The sequence below is a fragment of the Salmo salar genome, chromosome 05 (genome assembly GCF_965601325.2).
Source record: "Salmo salar chromosome 05, fSalSal1, whole genome shotgun sequence".
NCBI classification, from domain to species: Eukaryota; Metazoa; Chordata; class Actinopteri; order Salmoniformes; family Salmonidae; genus Salmo; species Salmo salar.
In genome coordinates, this window is record NC_138295.1 from 33233500 (window position 1) to 33256316 (window position 22817).

Here is a 22817-nt window from a genome sequence, read left to right on the forward strand (position 1 = left end):
ATATTAACCTGCTCATTTTTCTTAGATAACTATTCATTTATCAGACATCTCTGGGTTGAAGATGATTCCACACCCAAAGCCCTGCCCCATGATGCACACCTCTCCCCAACCAGCATCTCTCCTCAGGCCTTAGGGATGGGACTGCTCCATGTGGTGCACCCGGGTCTAATGTGTTGAATGCTGATAACTATGATATCAGGCATCATGGCGCTCGCATGGTTATTCTGCATGGGCAATCAATCTCTTGAGGTGTTTTTCTCTGCCATGATCATGTGTTATGGTGATGACTGCTTGTGAAGCCTGAAAAGTACACGTTTATTATTTTATTTTTGACATTAAAAGCGTTTTTTTGTTAGTTTTTTTGAGTGGCGACCCATGGGGTTTCATTTTAAACCAAAATGTGTTTTTCCAAGGATTAATCCCCATTCAATTAAAATAAGTAAATGCAGTCTATTAGAATAGCCGATCGCCTCGGGGATCTCTACTGTAATTGCTTCCTATTTGTTTTCACAAATAGCAACTGTGTTGGCTAGATCAAAACTGAGCGATAGAGACCGGAACCTTCCGCCGCCCGACGGAGAGCGCACCAGACTGGCAAGCGCAAAGTGAGGACGACCGCTTTAATATTTTATCTACAGTAGGCAATGGCTGGACAGTCTACCATCAACGGGATTACCTTATCTCCCGTAACTCGCCATCCATCTTCATAGCCGCCAGATCTTGGGGAAAATAACATTTTAATACTCAAGTGGAATTAGGGACTCAGTTTCTGCACCCCCAGTTTGCCGTGCACTGGCAGTTCCATGACTGGCGGGGATCGGACACGTAGCCCCACTCAGACGCGCTGTGACAGAAACAAGCCTCCTCATCTGGGAAGACTCAACAACCCTCGCCTCGTAACGAGATTTGAAGCCTCCCCCTTTATCAAACTAACGGGATCGTCGGATACCAACGACTTAAAATGACACCTTAAGTTACCCCTAATTACGCGCTGGTGTGTGCTGTCTCTGGTATTATTTTTGATTTGCACAGTGAAAGAGGGGGGAAACAGGAAACTCGTCCATCTCCAAGTTTTTCGGATCTCAGGGGCGCAGTGGAGGGAGCGAGCGGCGATGGCAGCCCGGGTGACAGCAGCGTTCGCTCTCCTGGTTCTCACCGTGGCAAGTGAGTAATCCTATACTTAAACAGGCCCATATAGCAATAGCCTACCATGGCTTCTCGATATTGTAATTCGGCCGCGACACACCCTGCATGCCCATGATGCTTACAGTTGGAGAGTAAATCATACTTTCTTGTGAATTTTAAGATCTAGAGGATACATAATGACAAATATTCTCATTCCTGTCTGGATATAGGCTATGCGTAACAGGGATTATGTGTATAATTGTTTCTATGATACTGTTGGAAGTGATTGTGATGTTGTAATTGTTGCCCTGGTTTGATAACATGATATATTTTCAACGGGACATTATAGTCCAGTGGGGAAAGTAGTTTTCAGTGCGTCAGATTGTGTTGAGCAAGTGATTTTTAACATGCCTCGATTAACTAACGTGCATTATTTTACACAACTAATACACGCTGGCTGTTATGCGCTACGCATAAATGAAGTCTCCGAATTTCACACAGTAGGCCTACAGTAGGCCTAGCCAACTTTATTAGGCTAACGTTTGAAGCTTTTGGCCGAATTTATTCAATTATAAAACTGACTCACATCACGTGTCTTTGAAATCTTGTGACATTATATACATTTTATGACAGCCTTTTAACCGACAGGGAATTTCCATTTTGTGTCTAATTGAATTCACAAAATGCCAATTAAACATGCTTGATTAGGCTATTATGATTTCATTATGGCTAATTGTGCTTAATGGTTTGCGCAAAGCCCACTGCTGCTGATGATTAGGAAGGACATCAAGTTGCCATTCCATCCAGGATTTGGAACAATAGCCTCAGTTGAATTTGGCTCAAACCCAAAGAGTTTTATTTTATTTTGAGTTATCTCTACAGCATAGGTATGTACATATGTGCGTCAGTGTGTCACCTTTTTAGTTTCCTTATTGGCCCTAGTCCTTCTTTATCAAGCCCTTTCAGTCTGCATATGTCAGTCACGAGCTGGTCAGCTACTGTATAGCAACCTAGCGTTGCCAAAAGCCCTGGTCTGCTCTTGACTGACGCTATCCATGGTGCTGAATTAGGGCCCCCTTGACGACACTATCCATGATGCTGAATTATGGCCCCCTTGACTGATGCTGCCCATGCTGCTGAACTAGGGCCCCTTTGATCGACGCTGTCCATGGTGCTGAATTAGGGTCCCTTGACCATGGTGCTGAATTAGGATACATTTCAGTATAGTCACGCTCTTCAGCTCAGTCTACTCTGTGCTGTTGGTGAACATTGGGGTTGGATTGTACCAACATGGTTTAAATTAATCTAGGATTAGAGCTAATCTAGGTTTTGTAAATCTAGGTTTGTAATTAATCAGAGATGTGTTGCACCAATTAATTTTTAATCTGCATCAGTAAATCTATGACTAACGGTTTTAAACTGTGATTAGTGACATGTTACACCAATTTATGAGGTATTTCATGAGTTGAAATGAAGTAGCTAGTCTACTTGACAAATGAGGCCACAAAGTTTCTGTTCCTTCATAAAATAATAACAATTTAACGTTATAACTACTTCAACTCCATCGTGAAAGGTTCTCATGTGTTGCCTGATTTGAAATAAAATCCGTTATTTGCCAGTTACTAGACAGAAAACTAATTTATTAGCTAACATAGCTAGCTAGTTTATAAACCAAGCTAGCTAGCATACAATATTGTTTATTATTGTCGTTACTTAAAGTTATTTAGCAAATGTATTATTTGTCCGCTAGCCACCTGATCATGGCACGTCAAAGAAGTCAACATTTCTCAGTTTATGAAAAAAAATATTCTCGGGGCTGATGGAGAAATTTAGTAACGTACTGGAGGATAAAAAGACAGACAACACGACTGTCAAAAAAGAAGGAAGACACCTGGGCCATTTTATGCGACAAATGTAATAGATCGACACGGATTAAAGAGAAGAGGGACCCAAATCGGATGGGAAAAACTTAAAATCAAAAGCCAAAAAGGATGCGGCAGAGGAGAGGCGGGTGCTATTTCAGACGGGCCTCTGTTCAAGGGAATTCATCCTATCACCCAGAAGATATGCGATATGATTCTCCAGCAGTTTGCCCCTCTTCATAACCCCTATGATGACAATGGACAATTTGACCCACCAATATTTAGTAAGCATAAATAATTGGTAAATATCAATGCCTATAATGTGTTAATGCTAACGTTACTTCACTACAATGTTACCGTTATCAGGCCCGTTACAGCATGTTGCAAAATAATTGTTTTGGTCTCCCCACAGTAGATATGCTGCCATTTTATCAGTTAAACCACCTCAAGTGGCAGTTTAGAATTAATCTCCAATCTAAATTTATATATTTCTTTTAATTCATTGAGCAACAGGATTAACATTAATCTATGTTCAACGTGAAAACTAAATTTAGATTAGTGGAAGGATTTCATTTAACTAGGATTTATTTAAAACTAGGTTTAATATTTGGTGCAACAAGATGAATAGATTAACCTTGATTTAACCCAGTTTCAGAGTTAATCCATGTTGGTGCAACCCACCCTGGGGCTTTTAAAAGATACTATTTCAAATCAAATTTTATTTGATTAGTGTGTTTGGACCATGATAGTTTGTTGGTGATGTGGACATCAAGGAACTTGAAACTCTCAACCTGCTCCACTACAGCCCTGTCGATGAGAATGGGGGCGTGTTCATCCCTCCTTTTCCTGTAGTCCACAATCATCTCCTTAGTCTTGATCACGTTGAGGGAGAGGTTGTTATCCTGGCACCACACTGCCAGGTCTCTGACCCCCTCCCTATAGGCTGTCTCATTGTTGTCGGTGATCAGGCCTACTACTGTTGTGTCATCAGCAAACTTGATGATGATGTTGGAGTCGTGCCTGGCCATGCAGTCATGAGTGAACAGGGAGTACAGAAGGGGACTGAGCACGCACCACTGAGGGGCTCATGTGTTGAGGATCAGCGTGGCGGATGTGATGTTACTTACCCTTACCACCTGGGGGCAGCCCATCAGGAAGTCTAGGATCCAGTTGCAGAGGGAGGTGTTTAGTCCCAGGGTCCTTAGTTTAGTGATGAGCTTTGAGGGCACTATGGTGTTGAATGCTGAGCTGTAGTCAATGAATAGCATTCTCACATAGGTGTTCCTTTTGTCCAGGTGGTAAAGGGCAGTGTTGAGTGCAATAGAGACTGTATCTTTTGTGAATCTGTTGGGGCGGTATGCAAATTGGAGTGGATCTAGGGTTTCTGGGATAATGGTGTTGATGTGAGTCATGACCAGCCTATCAAAGCACTTCATGGCTACAGACCTGAGTGCTACGGGTTGGTAGTCATTTAGGCAGGTTACCTTAGTGTTCTTGGGCACAGGGACTATGGTGGCCTGCTTGAAACATGTTGGTATTACAGAGTCAGTCAGGGACAGGTTGAAAATATCAGTGAAGACAATTGCCAGTTGGTCAGGGCATGCTCGGAGTACACGCCCTGGTAATCCATCTGGGCCTTGTGAATGTTGACCTGTTTAAAGGTCTTACTCACTTCGACTACGAAGAGCATGATCACACATTCGTCCGGAACATCTGATGCACTCATGCATGTTTCAGTGTTACTTGCCTCGAAGCGAGCATAGAAGTAATTTAGCTCATCTGGTAGGCTCGTGTCATTGGGCAGCTCGTGGCTGGTCTTCCCTTTGTAGTCTGTAATAGTTTGCAAGCCCTGCCACATCCGACGAGCGTCGGAGCCGGTGTAGTACGATTCAGTCTTAGTCCTGTATTTATGCTTTACCTCTTTGATGGTTCGTTGTAGGGCATAGCGGGATTTCTTTTAAGCTTCCAGGTTAGAGTCCTGCTCCTTGAAGGAGGCAGCTCTACCCTTTAGCTCAGTGCGGATGTTGCCTGTAATCCATGGCTTCTGGTTGGGAAATGTATGTACGGTCACTGTGGGGGCGACATCATCAATGCGCTTATTGATGAAGCCAGTGACTGATGTGGTGTACTCCTCAATGCCATCAGAAAAATCCCTGAACATATTCCAGTCTGTGCTAGCAAAACAGTCCTGTAGCTTAGCATCTGGTTCATCTGACCACTTTCTTATTGACCGAGTCACTGGTGCTTCCTGCTTTAGTTTTTGCTTGTAAACAGGAATCAGGAGGATGTAATTATGGTCAGATTTGCCAAATGGAGGGCGATGGAGAGCTTTGTGTGTGTGGAGTAAAGGTGGTCTAGAGTTTTTTTCCCCTCTGGTTTCACATTTAACATGCTGGTAGAAATGAAATAAAACAGATTTAAGTTTCTCTGCATTAAAGTCCCCGGCCACTAGGAGCGCCGCCTCTGGATGAGCGTTTTCCTGGCCGTATACAGCTCATTGAGTGTGGTCTTAGTGCCAGCATCGGTTTGTGGTGGTAAATAGACAGCTACGAAGAATATAGATGAAATCTCTCTTGCTAAACAGCTCATCATGAGATACTCTACCTCAGGCGAGCAAAACCTCAAGACTTCTTTAGGGCTAGGCGTCCCGCCAGCGGGACACCTGTCGACAACTTCCGGTGAAATTGGAGGGCGCGCAATTCAAATAAATAATCATAAAAATTATGGATATTAAACATTTATGTACATACAAGTGTCTTATATCGATTAAAAGCTTAAAGTCTTGTTCATCTAACTGCATTGTCCAATTTACAATAGGCTTTACAGCGAAAGCATGCCATGCGATTGTTTGAGGACGGCGCCCCACATCAAAATATTTTTCAACCAGCACAGGCTTCATAAAATCACAAATAGCGATTAAATATTCACTTACTTTTTGAAAATCTTCCTCTGATTTGCAATCCAAAGGGTCCCAGCTAGAACATGCATGGTCATTTTGTTAGATAAAATCCTTCTTTATATCCCAAAAAGTCTGTTTAGTTTGCACCATCGATTTGAGTAATCCACTCGTTCAACATGCAGAGAAAGGAATTCAAAAAGCTACTGCTAAACTTTGTTATAACAAGTCAAAATACCTTCTATTTAATCCTCAGGTACCCTAAAATGTAATTAAACTATAATATTTCATATGGAAAGAAGTATGTTCAATAGAAAAGCAAAATTAGCAGGTGCATGTCCTTTTCGTCGCGAGCGCCCAGACTGATTTCCAACTCTGACTCCCAGTGCTAAAACTCAAAGTTCTTCCTCGTTTGGGAAGAAACAAGCCTGAAACCTTGAACAAAGACTGTTGACATCTAGTGGAAGCCATTGGAACTGCAATCTGGGAGCTGGAATTACATATGCCCCATAGCTTTCCATTGTAAGAACATGGGATCTCAAAAAAACAAAAATCCTGGTTGGTTTTTCTTTCGATTTTCTCCTACCATATCAATTGTGTTATAGTCTCATACATTATTTTAACATTTCTACAAACTTCAACGTTTTCTATCCAATGGTACCAATTATATGCATATCCTGGCTTCTGGACCTGAGTAACAGGCAGTTTACTTTGGGCACATCAGTCAGGCGGAAATTGAGAAAAATAGTCCCTAGCCTGAAGAAGTATCGTGCACCAGCTGTTGTTTACAAATATACATAGACCTTCACCCCTTGTCTTACCAGAGGCCGTTGTTCTATCCTGCCGATAAATCTTAAAACCAGCCAGCTGTATGTTATTCATGTCGGTGAAACATAAGATATTACAGTTTTTAATGTCCTGTTGGTAGGATATACGTGATCGTAGTTCGTCTATTTTTATTTTCCATTGATTGTACGTTGGCTAATAGGACCGATGGTAAAGGGAGATTACCCGCTCGCCATCGGATCCTTACAAGGCACCAAGACCTTCGTCCCTGATATCTCCGTCTCTTTCTCATGCGAATGACGGGGATGAGGGCCTTGTCGGACGTCTGAAGTAAATCCTTCCCGTCCGACATGTTAAAGAAAAAGTTTTTCTCCAGTATGGGGTGAGTGATCGCTGTCCTGATATCTAGAAGCTCTTTTTGGTCATAAGACACGGTGACAGAAACATTATGTACAAAATAACTTACAAATAACGCGAAAAAACACACACAATAGCACAATTGGTTAGTGGATCGTAAAACGGCAGCCATCTCCTCCGGCGCCAGATGGTCACACCAAAAGCATATGTCTAGTCTCCCAAGACTAGATACTTGGATTCTCAGGTAGGCCTAAAGAGTGGTCATCATGTCAGGTCAGGTGAGGTTGCATTGAAAAGTTGGTTTGTAACTCTTACATTCTTTTGATAAAATGACATAAACATAAACTCTCATGACACATGGCATCATTTTAAGGTGGGATGGTAACACATGGTTGATATGAAGATGTAAAATGTCTAACTACCAGTGCAGTAGGCTGCTTAATGTGTTTTTCTAACTTGGCTTATCTTCCTGCTGCGGACGTGTAGTGAGCACCTGTAGACTAGACACTCTGCCTGTCCTCTGAGAGCTGTCTAGGAAGACAACATAGTGTGACTGTGTCACTGTCACCTCTCGTCTCACTCTGTCTGGAAACAGCTAAATCTGACAACTGCCTCACTGGAGTTTAGCTTAATGTTCTCACTGTCTGGCACTCTATCTCAGTCTTTTCTTCTGTCTAGATCTCTTGCTTTTTACCTGGCTGCTCAATGCAGGGCTGCTCAATGCTGGGCTGCTCAATGCTCGGGCTGCTCAATGCTGGGGCTGCTCAATGCTGGGGCTGCTCAATGCCGGGCTGCTCAATGCTGGGGCTGCTCAATGCTGGGCTGCTCAATGCTGGGGCTGCTCAATGCTGGGGCTGCTCAATGCTGGGGCTGCTCAATGCTGGGCTGCTCAATGCTGGGGCTGCTCAATGCTGGGCTGCTCAATGCTGGGGCTGCTCAATGCTGGGGCTGCTCAATGCTGGGGCTGCTCAATGCTGGGCTGCTCAATGCTGGGGCTGCTCAATGCTGGGGCTGCTCAATACTGGGCTGCTCAATGCTGGGCTGCTCAATGCTGGGCTGCTCAATGCTCAGCTGCTCAATGCTCAGCTGCTCAATGCTGGGGCTGCTCAATACTGGGCTGCTCAATGCTGGACTGCTCAATGCTGGGCTGCTCAATGCTGGGCTGCTCAATGCTGGACTGCTCAATGCGCAGGAGTGCAGGAAGGGCAATCACATGCTAGCAGTCTTTAGCTTGCTGCACGCATGCAAATCAAGTCACATTTTATTTGTCACATGCGCCGAATATAAAATAGTAACACAAGAGGAATAAAATAAAATACACAAAAATGGAGCTCTATGCAGGACGTACCAGTACCAGATCACTGTGCAGAGGTACAAGGTATTTGAGGTAGACATGTACTTGAAGGCAGGGTAAAGTGACTAGGCATCAGGATAGAAAATAAGAGTAAAATAAAGAACAGAGTAGCAGCAGCAAATTATGAGTGTAGAAGTGTGCGTCTGTGAGTGTTTGTGTTGTGTCGGTATACGTACAGTATGTGTGTTAAGTGTCTGTGTGCGTATGTAGTGTACAGTATGTGAATGTGTGTGGGTTTTGAGTGGGAGTGTCAATGTAGTGCGTAGGGTAAGCGCAAGATAGAGTCAGCAGAGATACTTTGGGTACCTTTAATTGACTATTTAGCAGTCTGCACCCCCACAACCCCCCACTCTCCCCCACATCCCTGCGGGCTATGGAAATCAGCTCTCTCTTGTGTTAAAAACATCGTTTGTGGGCCTTTGGTGCTGCATAAGGCTTTTACGTTTTGTTGTGTGTTTGTTCTATTACGTGTGGCTATTATTAGGTTAATGTTTTCCACTTGACAAAGTTTACAGTGTAGATGTGCACACTCACTGACAGGCAACGCTAGTGATTCAATGAACATTGTAGGTGTCCTACAGTATCACTTGTTTGAATGTGTTATTTTTTGATTGAGAATCGTTAATGCATCCCTGTGGTCTTAATCCTGTCCATTCCTGAGGTGATATTTGAAATATTTCAGAAACACTGTTTAGGAAAGAATAGGCAGAATACCTCAACGAATAATCTGGAGACCATATTCAGGGAGCAGAAGAAAACGCGATAGAGAGATCAAGAGGGAGAGAAAGGGGAGAAAGAGAGAGAGAGATAGAAAGTGAGAGATTATACCCTTTTCAGACGGAATATTTGGTATATTACTGGTAAGAAATATAATGCAATGTTTATATGACCCCCTTTCAAACAGTGTCACGGTTGTCGTCTGGAATGGAGGACCAAAACGCAGCAGGAATGTGGATGCTCATCTTGATATTTATTTAGACCAAGAAAACACCAAAATAACAAACAACGAAGAACGAACGATCAACAAAACAGTCTTGTAAGGCTCACACACGCAAAACAAGAAACAATCTCCCACGAACACTAAACCAAACAACTACCCATATATAGGACTCTCAATCAGAGGCAACGAGAAAGCACCTGCCTCCAATTGAGAGTCCAATCCCCCATTAACTTAAACATAGAAATACCACTAACTAGACTAAACATAGAAATACATAAACATAGAACAGTGCCCAAAAACCCCGGAATACATAAATCAAATACCCTTCTACAAAAACACCACCCCGAACCACATAAAACAAATACCCTCTGCCACGTCCTGACCAAACTACAATGACAAATAACCCTTATACTGGTCAGGACGTGACAGTACCCCCCCCCCCCCCCCCCCCAAAGGTGCAGACCCTGGATGCACCTCATACATAAACAAAAACCCCAAAACCACAACAACAAAAAATCCCCCTAAACTAAAGGGAGGGAAGGGAGGGTGGCTGCCGTCACCGACAGCACTTGTGCTACACCCCCCCTCCCCAACCTATACAGGTGGTGGTTCAGCTTCCGGCCTACTGTCCTCCAGAATGCAGACCGACCTAATCCGTTTCGGGCCGTAGGCAGACTCCCCTCGTTCCGGATCGTAGGCAGACCTCTTCCATTCCACACTGTCGGCAGACTCATTTGAAACACAGTTACTTAATTTTAGTTCTAGATCATTAATAGACTTACTCAGTTCCGGGTTGCTCCTAGACTCCTTTGGTTCCGGGTCATAGGCAGACTCACCCGGTTCTGGGTCACAGGCAGACCCCTTCGGTTCCGGGTCACAGGCAGACACCCTCGGTTCCGGGTCACAGGCAGACCCCCTCGGTTCCGGGTCACAGGCAGACCCCTTTGGCAGATCCGGCGCGGCGGGCCACTCTGGCAGATCCGGCGCGGCAGGCCACTCTGGCAGATCCGGCGCGGCGGGCCACTCTGGCAGATCCGGGCAGACGGGCCACTCCGGCAGATCCGGGCAGACGGGCCACTCCGGCAGATCCGGGCAGACGGGCCACTCCGGCTGATCCGGGCAGACGGGCCACTCCGGCTGATCCGGGCAGACGGGCCACTCCGGCTGATCCGGGCAGACGGGCCACTCCGGCTGATCCGGGCAGACGGGCCGCTCCGGCATCTCCGGGCAGACGGGCCGCTCCGGCGACTCCGGGCAGACGGGTGGCTCCGGCGACTCCTGACTGGCGGGCAGCTCTGGCGACTCCTGACTGGCGGGCAGCTCTGGCGACTCCTGACTGGCGGGCAGCTCTGGCGACTCCTGACTGGCGGGCAGCTCTGGCGACTCCTGACTGGCGGGCAGCTCTGGCGACTCCTGACTGGCGGGCAGCTCTGGCGACTCCTGACTGGCGGGCAGCTCTGGCGACTCCTGACTGGCGGGCAGCTCTGGCGACTCCTGACTGGCGGGCAGCTCTGGTGACTCCTGACTGGCGGGCAGCCCTGGCGACTCCTGACTGGACACTGTTGCCGGATACTCTGGACTGCACACTGTTGCCGGACTCTCAAGGCTGGGCTGACGCACTGGAAGCCTGATGCGTGGTGCTGGTACTGGAGGTATCCGCCTGGGGACACACACCTCAGGGCTAGTGCGGGGAGCGGGAACAGGCCGAGTCGGACTGGGTTGACGCACTGGAAGCCTGGTGCGTGGTGCTGGTACTGGACGTGCCAGACTGGGGTTTCGCACTTCCTGGTCCGCACGAAAGACAGGAACTGGAAACACCGGGCCATGGAGGCGCACAGGCGGTCTTGATCTCACCTCCTGCACAACCCGTCCTGGCTGGATGGAACTAGTAGCCCTGTACGAGCGGGGTGCTAGTACAGGGCGAACTGGGCTGTGCAGGGGCCTGATGGTTGCTGTGCGTAGAGCGGGCGTAGGGTAGCCTGGTCCTAGGAGGCGCACCGGTGACCAGACGCGCTGCGCAGGCATCCTCCTACCAGGCTGGATGCCCACTCTAGCACGGCATCTGCGAGGGGCTGGAATAACTCGCACTGGAATGGAGGACCAAAACGCAGCAGGAATGTGGATGCTCATCTTGATATTTATTTAGACCAAGAAAACACCAAAATAACAAACAACGAAGAACGAACGATCAACAAAACAGTCTTGTAAGGCTCACACACGCAAAACAAGAAACAATCTCCCACGAACACTAAACCAAACACATACCCATATATAGGACTCTCAATCAGAGGCAACGAGAAAGCACCTGCCTCCAATTGAGAGTCCAACCCCCCATTAACCTAAACATAGAAATAGCACTAACTAGACTAAACATAGAAATACATAAACATAGAACAGTGCCCAAAAACCCCGGAATACATAAATCAAATACCCTTCTACAAAAACACCACCCCGAACCACATAAAACAAATACCCTCTGCCACATCCTGACCAAACTACAAGAACAAATAACCCTTATACTGGTCAGGACGTGACAAACAGCCCCTTATTTACATATCCGTGGGTAACTGGAAAATTGGGAGGGGTTGGGGGGTGTTGTTAAACCATGGGGGCTGTATACATTTAAAATGAGGGAGGTGTTAAACAACGGCAGTATTAATGAAGTTTCCTGCAAAAAAGTAGTGAACCAGTCGCACGGACCCGATACCTGTATTTTGGTTACAGGGTCTGTGAAAATCCAGGAATCATGACCAGGTCTTTAGGTGGCTTTTAATTTACAATGTTTTTTTTACCGCCTACCCCTTTCAAATACACCAAAAAGCTGGTATAAAAAAGCAGGCATGGTAAATGATTGGGATTTTGGTCAGTGTTTGAAAGGGATAGACAGAAAGATAGAAAGAGAGAAAAAGAAAGAGAGAGAGAAGTCGAGGGGTCTCTTATGTAGATGACGTTCTGTGAGAGCCAGCAGCAGGAGTTGAATCAGATGGCTTTAGAAACCAGGCTCCGCTGCCTCTCCTGCTCCAGGCCACATTGGTTGATGTGAGAATGACACACAGGGAGAAGAGAACAGGAGAAAACCAGTCTCCCTCTCCTGCCTTCGACTCCGCTCGACCTGCACTTGTAACCTGTTACTGTCGCTGGAGAGGAGAGCGGAGCAGGGGAGGGAAAGGGAAGAGGAGAGGAAGCGAGAGGAAAGAGAGGGGAGATGAGAACAAGGGAATAAAGGAGATGAGGGATGAGAGAGCAAGGGAAGAGAGGAGAGGAGAGGAGAGGAGAGGAGGGGGGGTGAGGGGAAGAGAGGAGATAAGGAGGCTGGAGGAGGGCATAGTTATGCTCAGCGTGGGAGTGTAATGTCGCCTGCAACACAAGTGCTGCTGTCACAGCTGAGACTGGGAGCAGAGCACACACACACACACACACACACCACCACCACCACCACCACCACCACCACCAACAACAACAACAACACAACCTACCACAGCCTAGGATAGCCAGCGCAGGAAATTTACAAACTGTATAGTTATGGCAATGATCCCAGTCAACACAATTATCACCTTCACAAGAATCATGGTCAGAGCAGACAAATCACACCCACAACACAAGGTTAACAGTCAGATCAGCCAAATCATAATGTTAACATTCAGAGCAGCCAAAACACACCCAAAACACAAGGTTAACGGTTAGATCAGCCAAAACACACCCACAAAACAAGGTTAACAGTCAGAGCAGCCAAATCACACACACAACACAAGGTTAACAGTCAGAGAAGACAAAACACACCCAAAACACAAGGTTAACTGTCAGAGAAGACAAAACACACCCAAAACACAAGATTAACCAACATAGACCACCATAGGCAGCTACAGCTACAGTATCTGAGCTATCATAACCAGACCCACTTACAGTACCAGTCAAAAGTTTGGACACACCTACTCATTCAAGGGTTTTTCTTAATTTTTTACTATTTTCTACATTGTAGAATAATAGTGAATCATCAAAACTATGAAATAACACATATAGAATCCTGTAGTAACCAAAAAAGTGTTAAACAAATCAAAATGTATTTTATATTTGAGATTCTTTAAAGTAGCCACCCTTTACCTTGATGGCAGCTTTGCCCACTCTTGACATTCTCTCAACCAGCTTCATAAGGTAGTCACCTGGAACGCATTTGAATTAACAGGTATGCATTGTTAAAAGTTAATTTGTGGAATTTCTTTCCTTCTTATTTCATTTGAGCCAATCAGTTGTGTTGTGACAAGGTAGGGGTGTTATACAGAACATTGCCCTATTTAGTAAAATACCAAGTCCATATTATGGCAAGAACAGCTCAAATAAGCGAAATGACAGTCCATCATTACTTTAAGACAGAAAGGTGAATCCAGAAAAGTTGCTTAAAGTGCAGTTGCAAAAACCATCAAGCGCTATGTTGAAACTGGCTCTCATGAGCACCGCCACAGGAAAGGAAGACCCAGAGTTACTTCTGCTGCAGAGGACAAGTTCATTAGAGTTAACTGCGACTCAGATTGCAGGCCAAATAAATGCTTCACAGAGTTCAAGCAACAGACACATCTCAACATCAACTGTTCAGAGGAGACTGTGTGAATCAGGCCTTCATTATCACAACTCAGGATATGACCCAGACGCACACACAGGATGTTGATGGTTCAGTTCACAGATAATTTATTATAACATGGGGGGCAGGCAAAGGGCAGGTCGAGGACAGGCAGAGGTTCGTAACCAGGTCAGAGTCCGACAAGTGCAGGACAACAGGCAGGCTCAGGGCAAGCTGGAAACAGGAGACAAAGGGCTGTGAGACAGAGGTTTGATCCTAGAGACATGAAAAGTGGGATGTATACGGAGGGTGTGGGGCAATAGAAGACGAACAGCAGAAGGGCTAAGAATCTTGAAGATGGGGAAAATTTACAGGACTCCACCCGGAGGGGCAGATCCCGAGTGGACAGCCGTACCCTCTGCCCAAGACTATAGCGGGGAGCGGGGGTCCGGTGGGGGCTTGCCTGTTGCCGATAACTGGAGGTGGTCTTGAGAAGTGCGGACTGGGCTCTCTTCCAGGTACGGCGACAGTGGCGGACGAACATCTGGGCCGAGGGTATGCTGACCTCTTCCTCTTGCTCAGGAAAGAGTGGTGGCTGATATCCCATGGAACACTCGAAAGGCGGAGACCAGTGGCCGAGCAGGGATGGGTGTTGCGAGCATATTCCACCCATACGAGTTGCTGGCTCCAGGTGGTGGGGTTGGCGGAAACAAGGGAGCAAAGAGCCATCGCCAAGATTGGCTCGCTCTGACTGGCCGTTTGACTGGGGTTGACGACCCAATGAGGGTGCAGAACACCTTCCAGAACCGGGACGAGAACTGAGGACCGCGATCGGAGACCATGTCTACCGGAAGACGTGCTGCACCATGAGCTGGGCCGTCTCCTTGGCTGAGGGTAACTTGGGAAGGGGAATGAAATGGGCGGCCTTGGAAAACCTATCTACCACCGTAAGGATAGTGGTGTTGCCATCTGATGGAGGGAGAGCAGTGACGAAGTCCAGGGATATATGAGACCAGGGGCGGTGAGGAACAGGGAGTAGTTGAAGGAAGGCAGCCGGAGCTTGCCGCGGGGTCAAATTCTGAGCACACACAGTGCAGGTGGCAACAAAGGCGGAGACGTCAGGAACCAGTTGAGTGCAGCCGCAAGACAAGAGATAGGGAGGATGGTCTCGGGGTCCGACGGTGTGGCAGCGGGGCTATAGAGGCGTGACAGCGCATCAGGCTTCACATTCTTGGACCCCGGGCGGTAGGAGATAGTAAAGTTGAACCGAGTGAATAGCAGGGCCCATCGAGCTTGCCTAGAGTTGAGGCGCTTGGCAGTGCAGACATTCCCGGTTCTTGTGATCAGACCACAATATGAATGGATGTTCCACCCCCTCCAACCAGCGCCTCCACTCCTCCAACGCCATCTTCACTGCGAGTAGTTCTCGATTGCCCATGTCGTAGTTCCTCTCAGCGGGGTTAAGACAATGGGAAAGGAATGCGCAGGGATGCAGCTTTTGGTCCTGGGCAGAACGCTGGGACAGGACGGACCCAACTCAGATGTCCGAGGCGTCGACTTCCACCACAAACTGACGGGACGGGTCCAGATGGATTAAGATGGGAGCTGTAGTGAACCGATGCTTGAGGTTCCAAGAATGCCCGGTCAGCTGCTGGAGACCACGTGAATGGAACCTTGGGAGAGGTGAGTGCTGAGAGGGAGGAAGCTAGGGTGCTGTAACCCCGGATGAAGTGGTGGTAGAAATGAGCAAATCCCAGGAAATGTTGAAGCTGCAACTCTGGATGTGGGTTGAGGCCAATTTACCACCGCTCTCACCTTGTCAGAGTCCATCGGAATATTTCCAGCAGCAATGACGTACCCTAGGAAGGAGATGGTGGAGCGATGGAATTCACACTTTTTTGCTTTAACAAAAAGCTGGTTCTCCAGGAGATGTTGAATGATCTGTCGGACGTGAAGGCCATGTTCTTGAGCTGACCAGGAAAAACGAGGATGTCGTCAAGGTAGACAAACACGAACCGTTTCAACATGTCACAGACCACATCGTTGACCAGGGCCCGGAACACTGCGGGAGTGTTGGTCAGTCCAAATGGCATAACAAGGTACTCGTAGTGCCCGCTAGCCGTGTTAAAAAATGTCTTCTATTTGTCTCCTTCCCATATCCGAACCAGAGGGTAGGCGTTCCAAAGGTCCAACTTTGAGAAGATCGTCACCCCCTGGAGAGTCTCGAAAGCCAAGGAGATGAGTGGTAGAGTGCACATTTTAAAGCGGCCTTTTATTGTCCCATAGGGTGCTGCTGCAGTACATAGCTAAACCAGTTGAATGCTGGGAGATATAGGGGCAGGGCAGAGGCAGACGCAGCGGAAGTAGTTGGCCATGACAAGGCAAGGCCACCATACTGTAGATGGTGGGTCATTAAATAATTTACTGACTGGATACTTCTGCCCGTGAAGAAGTAGAATATGTGTTAGATGGTGTCTTTTCCCATAAGAAACCAAAATATGTTGCTCTGAGCATTTGTCTGAAGTCTAATCAAGTGTGTTTGTGCATTGCGGAAGAGACTGTTGTTGTTTTGCCCGGTTGGAAATAAAAGCGTCAGAGTATAACCTTTGATTGTGTTTCAGGCTTTCTGCATGTGAGATGATGCTGTTTTTATTTGAGTTCAGATTAATTATTGAAGCAGTTAGAGTGCAGTGGGTGGGAGGAAGAGGAGGAAGAGGAGGAGAGGGATATTATGCATTGGTCTGAAACAAAGTACTCATGCTCTTTGTCTGTCTCTGTTTCTGCTTTGCCACGCCTCTGCCTCTCAAAATGAAGACTTACAGTGTAAATCTTACATACTCCCACTTCTGTCAATCATTTTGTAAGCCAGTAGATCTTTGAAGTAGAGTCAAGAGCGCCCATAGGATTATAAGAATGATCAGTGTTAGAGAGCAGTGTGTCCTGTTCTGGGTTAGAGAGCAGTGTGTCCTGTTCTGGGTTACAGGGCTATGTGTCCTGTTCTGGGTTAGAGAGCTGTGTGTCCTGTTCTGGGTTAGAGAGCTGTGTGTCCTGTTCTGGGTTAGAGAGCTGTGTGTCCTGTTCTGGGTTAGAGAGCTGTGTGTCCTGTTCTGGGTTAGAGAGCTGTGTGTCCTGTTCTGGGTTAGAGAGCTGTGTGTCCTGTTCTGGGTTAGAGAGCTGTGTGTCCTGTTCTGGGTTAGAGAGCTGTGTGTCCTGTTCTGGGTTAGAGAGCTGTGTGTCCTGTTCTGGGTTAGAGAGCTGTGTGTCCTGTTTAGAGGTAGACTACAAACCTATATGTGTGTAAGAGTCAAGGATTTGATGTGTGGTCTGGATGAGAGGTGGGCTGCATCACAAATGGCCCCTGATTGATCCCTATAGGCCCTGGTCAAAAGTAGTGCACTATATAGGGAATAGGGTGCCACTTTGGGACATAATAGTGATGCGGGTCTCAGTGAGTGGGGGTTCATCAGTGTGGCATCTGAGGTGCCTGACCTTCAGGTGACATTCTTCCTGAGAATAGCTAACCAGCCAGACAACCTACGTCACTCCTTGAACGTCTATAGTATGTATGTTACTAACCACCACCACTCACTTATCTAAATGGATAAAAGCTTAACATGTTTTTGTCCTGAATGATGTTCCTGCAAATCTACACACAATACCCCAAAATGACAAATCAAAAACAGGTTTTTAGAAGTGTTTGCAAATGTTCTTATTTAAAAAAAAAGATAATGTCACATTTACATAAGTATTCAGACCCTTTACTTTGTTGAAGCACCTTTGAAAGTGATTACAACCTCGAGCCTTCTTGGGTATGACGCTACAAGCTTGGCACACATGTATTTGGGGAGTTTCTTCCATTCTTCCAGGCAGATCTTCTCAAGCTCTGTCAGGTTGGATGGGGAGCTTCGCTGCACAGCTATTTTCAGGTCTCTCCAGAGATGATCGAGCGGGTTCAAGTCCGGGCTCTGGCTAGGCCACTCAAGGACATTCAGAGATTTATCCTGAAGCCACCTCTGCGTTGTCTTGCTTCTGTGCTTAGGGTCGTTGATCTGTTGTAAGGTGAACCTTCACCCCAGTCTGAGGTCCTGAGCCCTCTGGAGCAGGTTTTCATCAAGGATCTCTCTGTACATTGCTCCTTTCATCTTTCCCTCGATCCTGACTAGTCTCCCAGTCCCTGCCGCTGAAAAACATCCCCATAGCATGATGCTGCCACCACCATGCTTTACCGTATGGCGCTGTTTCATCAGACCAGAGAATCTTGTTTCTAATGGTCTGGGAGACTTTAGGTGCCTTTTGGCAAACTCCAAGCGGGCCGTCATGTCCCTTTTACTGAGGAGTGGCTTCTGTCTGGCCACTACCATGAAGGCCTGATTGTTGGAGTGCTGCAGAGATGGTTGTCCTTCTGGAAGGTTCTCCCATCTCCACAGAGGAACTCTGGATTTCTGTCAGAGTGACCATCGGGTTCTTGGTCACCTCCCTGACCAAGGCCCTTCTCTCCCGATTGCTCAGTTTGGCCGGGCAGCCAGCTCTAGGAAAAGTCTTGGTGGTTCCAAACATCTTCCATTTAAGAATGATGGAAGCCACTGTGTTTTTGTGGACCTTCAATGCCGCAGAAATATTCTGGTACCCTTCCCCTGATCTGTGCCTCGACACAATCCTGTCTCTGAGCTCTACGGACAATTCCTTCGACCTCATGGCTTGGTTTTTGCTCTGACACTCACTGTCAACTGTGGGACCTTATATAGAAAGGCGTGTGCCTTTCCAAACCATGTCCATCAATAGAATTTACCAAATTTGTAGAAACATCTCAAGGATGATGAATGGAAACAGGATGCACCTGAGATCAATTTCGAGTCTCATAGCAGAGGGTCTGAATACTTATGTAAATAACGTATTTCTGTTGTTAATTTAACATTTCTAAAAACCTGTTTCGCTTTGTCATTATGGGGTATTGTGTGCAGATTGATGAGGACAGTTCTTTATTTAATCCATTTTAGAATAAGGCTGTAACGTAGCAAAATGTGGAAAAAGTCAAGGGGTCTGAATACTTTCTGATAGCACTGTATAGGCTACTAACACCATTGCCTTTCTTGCACTAACACTCACACTTGTCTTTTCTTAGTAGCACTGACTTTGCTGATAGCTGCTTTATTTGAGGAATAATGTGCTTCCTATGACTGTGATGTGTTTGTCTGTAAGTCACTCTGGATAATAGTGTCTGCTACAGTGGAGGCTCTGAAAGCCATTCAGTTTACCCCTGTTGCCATCGTTTGGAGTGCATTACATGGGTGAGAACATCCTAATGGAAGGGAATGTGTGAGTGGTACAATGAGCTGATCTGAACCATGTGACTAATCCAGTTAACTGGAGATAATCATCACATCAGCTCCCTGTCATACAGTAGCCCCTGGACTGTGGGGCTTTAGACTGCGTGTGTGTGTATGTGAGTAAATGTGTACGGTGTGTGTATACAGTATATACATACAGTATGTTTAAGTGATAAAGCCCTCGAAGCCGGTGTTTGGAGGATATATTGGCACGGGTGTTGTTAATCTCGGGCCGGCAAACCATGCCAATATATCCTCCAAACACCGGTTTCGAGGGCATTATAACTTTTATACAACAGGGTTACCAACATATTCAAATAATGATTTACATGTTTTCATTTAAAACGTTATTTGCATTAATTTATTCAAACAATTTATCCTTCCGCAAGATATAGTCCCGACACAAATCTAGGGTTGCTACCCAAGCCGGCTGGTCGTTCGTTCTATCGGTTCGGTTGCCAGAGACGGCCCAGACGGCCCAGTCGGCCCAGTCGTTTGTTCTTTTTGCTCTAAATCTATGGACGCGACCCAGTCGTTGGTTCTAAATGTTCCGTTGCCATGATGGCTGCAACGTTCTCATCCCTTGCTGTTAGCTAGCCAACTTCGACTAACACAGTCCCTTCAACCAGTGCAGCCAGAATAACAGCAAAGTAGCTGCATTTGCGTTTGTTTAAGCTGTTTTTTTTCGTGATTTTTTGGGGATACATCCATAACAATGAGCTAATGATGCATGATTTCCAGGACACTGTTCAGAGGAGCTAGCCAACTACACAGCTAACACAATAACTTCAAACAGAAGCTGGAATGACAGCAAATGATTCATGATTTCGACTGGTTGAGAAAAGCTGCCAGCGTGTCTGTCTCATCCTGACTCCCCACACGTTCATTATTGGATGTCTGGAGATCAAATTTCAACATTTGAAACAATGTTGCAAATGTCGGAAAGACAGACAGCAAGGTTAATAGAAATCTCCACTGTTGAAAACCAAATGCTAGTCTAAACAAAATGGGATATAACGTCTAAATTATTTTTTTACAGTGGAGATCAAGTTTATAAATTGCCTGGCTTGGTTGATGAGACAGTGGATTGCGCGGTCAGATGGATCACTAAATAGGCATTTCAACATCATAGCCTTAGCTGGTGGTAACTTGTGGAATAACTAATCAGCCTCCAGGATTAGACCCACTCGTTGTATAAGTAAGGGATAATCAACGAGGGGCTATGCGTTCTATGGAAAATAGTGTATGACGTGTAAGGTGTGTTCTGCAACGCGTTAGCAGAGGGGAACAAACCTTCCATTAATTGCTTTATTTTCCAGAGAACACATAGAGCCATGAGTTGGTTATGCCTTTTATACCATGGCTATAACATATTTGCCACTATTTGCCAGTAGAAATGTGACAACATCCACTTTAGTAGCTACTAGCTAGAGATAGCCACAGTAGCTGCCTTGGTAACCAAACAAACAGACGTACTATCTTAGCTAACCAAACCATCATTCTAGCTTGCTATTATGAAAATCAAATTCAACAATGTCAATAATGTTGTCAATTCGACTTTTGCTTTCAAAAGCAAGCTAAAAAATAGAACATATAAGAATGAACTTCATAGCCATTGAATTATACAGTGCAATTATACTGAGCGTTACAGGGAAATAATGCACGCACTAGAATTCCCTTCAAGCCAATCAAAAATGAATATTCAACAATGCCATGATATAAGTATGTAAATACTGTATGTGTGTGTGGATGGGTGTATTGGACCGTCAGTAAAGACACAATCACATCACAACTGTTTGTCAGATCAGAGACTATATAATGTTCATACACACCCACACATACTATCTGGAGAGATGTTGCACATTGCATTCTCATTGCAGCGGCAACAGGCGATGAGAACATCCCACGACCCTGCAGTCCAAATTTGAAGGACCTTCGCTCAGCACGAGATTTAAACCTCGCTCCACTAAACACTGCCCTGTGTGTGTGTGTGTGTGTGTGTATAAATACAAGTGTGTGTGTGTGTCCACTAATCAACCTTTCAATTATGCTAATCAAGAAGCAGTTAGTTCATAATGATCCCCATTAAAAGCAATGCGCTGAGTCAGCTGTGGTCTGAAAGGTTTGATGTGCCTCACTGGCTCTGCTACATGACAGTCCTTTATAATGGATGGCTTACACACGCTCCGTTATGCTGTGTTATGTAAATATATGCACAGTGAGGATGATACCAGGGCATGATGAATACGGCCGTGGTGATATGAAATGGAAGGGTAATTGTAGAGTACAGTGTGTACTAGATAAGAGTGTTTAAAGTTCAATATAAATATAAGTGATGAGTATGAATACGAACTAGAAGGGTTCATTTTAGTTCAATATGAATATATACTGAAACGGTTATGAGACTTTAGTATGAATAGAAGGGTGATTAGTTCTATATGAATATGTACCAGAAGGGTCATATGCACAAATACCCACTGTACTGCGATGATGACATTAGGCCAGTCTGAATATGTACTATCAGGGTGTTTTTGGTTGCTCCTGTTTACGTATTTGGCTTGGAGTCCACTTTGAAAGTTCACACAGTGGTCACAGACTGGTACATTTGAATCGCTGAGGATCAAATGCGGCTGTGGGGCAACATGGCATGTTGTCTTGAAAGTTAGTTTAAAACTCCTTTTGGGGATGTTTTTTGTGTGTGTACGCCTTTTCTGCCAGTTACACAACTGTATCCCTCTCCCTCTGTGTGTGTATGTGTTTGTGCCTATGTGTGTGTGTGTGTGTGTGTGTGTGTGTGTGTGTGTGCGCAGCTGCCTTGGGCGCGGAGATAGAGGAGCGACTGGTGACCTACCTGCTGTCTCCAGAGCGCTACAACAAACTGATCAGACCTGCTGTCAACAAGAGCCAACAGGTCACCATCCATATACAGGTGTCCCTGGCCCAGCTCATTAGTGTGGTGAGTACACACACACACACACACACACACACACACACACACACACACACACACACACACACACACACACACACACACACACACACACACACACACACACACGCACCATGCACGCACACATTCTCTCTCATGCTTCTCTCTGTCTGTCTGTCTGTCTGTCTGTCTGTCTGTCTGTCTGTCTGTCTGTCTGTTGCAGAATGAGAGAGAACAGATCATGACCACCAACTGCTGGCTGACTCAGGTGTGGAATGACTACAGGTTGATGTGGGACCCAGAGGAGTATGAGGGCATTAAGAAGGTCCGCCTCCCGTCTCAACACATCTGGCTGCCTGACATCGTCCTCTACAACAAGTGAGTGAGCTGTGTGTGTTTGTGTGTATGTGTTACGTGTAATTATAAACTGGGTGGTTCAAGCCCTGAATGCTGATTGGCTGAAAGCCGTGGTATGTATTTGTGTGTATACCACAGGTATGACAAAACATGTATTTTACTCTTCTAATTACGTTGGTAACCAGTTTTTAATAGCAATAACGCACCTCTGGGGTTTGTGGTATGTGGAAATACACGATGGCTAAGGGCTGTATCCAGGTGCTCTGTGTTGCGTCGTGCATAAGAACAGCCCTTAGCCGTGGTATATCGGCCACACACCACACACCCTC

At 46.0% G+C, this 22817-nt stretch overlaps 1 protein-coding gene across 1 annotated transcript in view; it reads left to right on the plus strand.

Moving 5' to 3' along the window:
* The first annotated feature begins 418 nt into the window (after positions 1-418).
* The window catches only part of LOC106604679 (neuronal acetylcholine receptor subunit beta-2), a 31821-nt gene continuing 9422 nt past the window's right edge, over positions 419-22817 (plus strand). Inside the window, exons 1-3 of the mRNA XM_014199578.3 lie at positions 419-1164; positions 22013-22158; positions 22355-22509. Of these exons, the coding sequence (XP_014055053.1) occupies positions 1113-1164; positions 22013-22158; positions 22355-22509 (353 nt within the window). The 5' untranslated portion in view covers positions 419-1112. The remainder of the gene's footprint in view (positions 1165-22012; positions 22159-22354; positions 22510-22817) is intronic.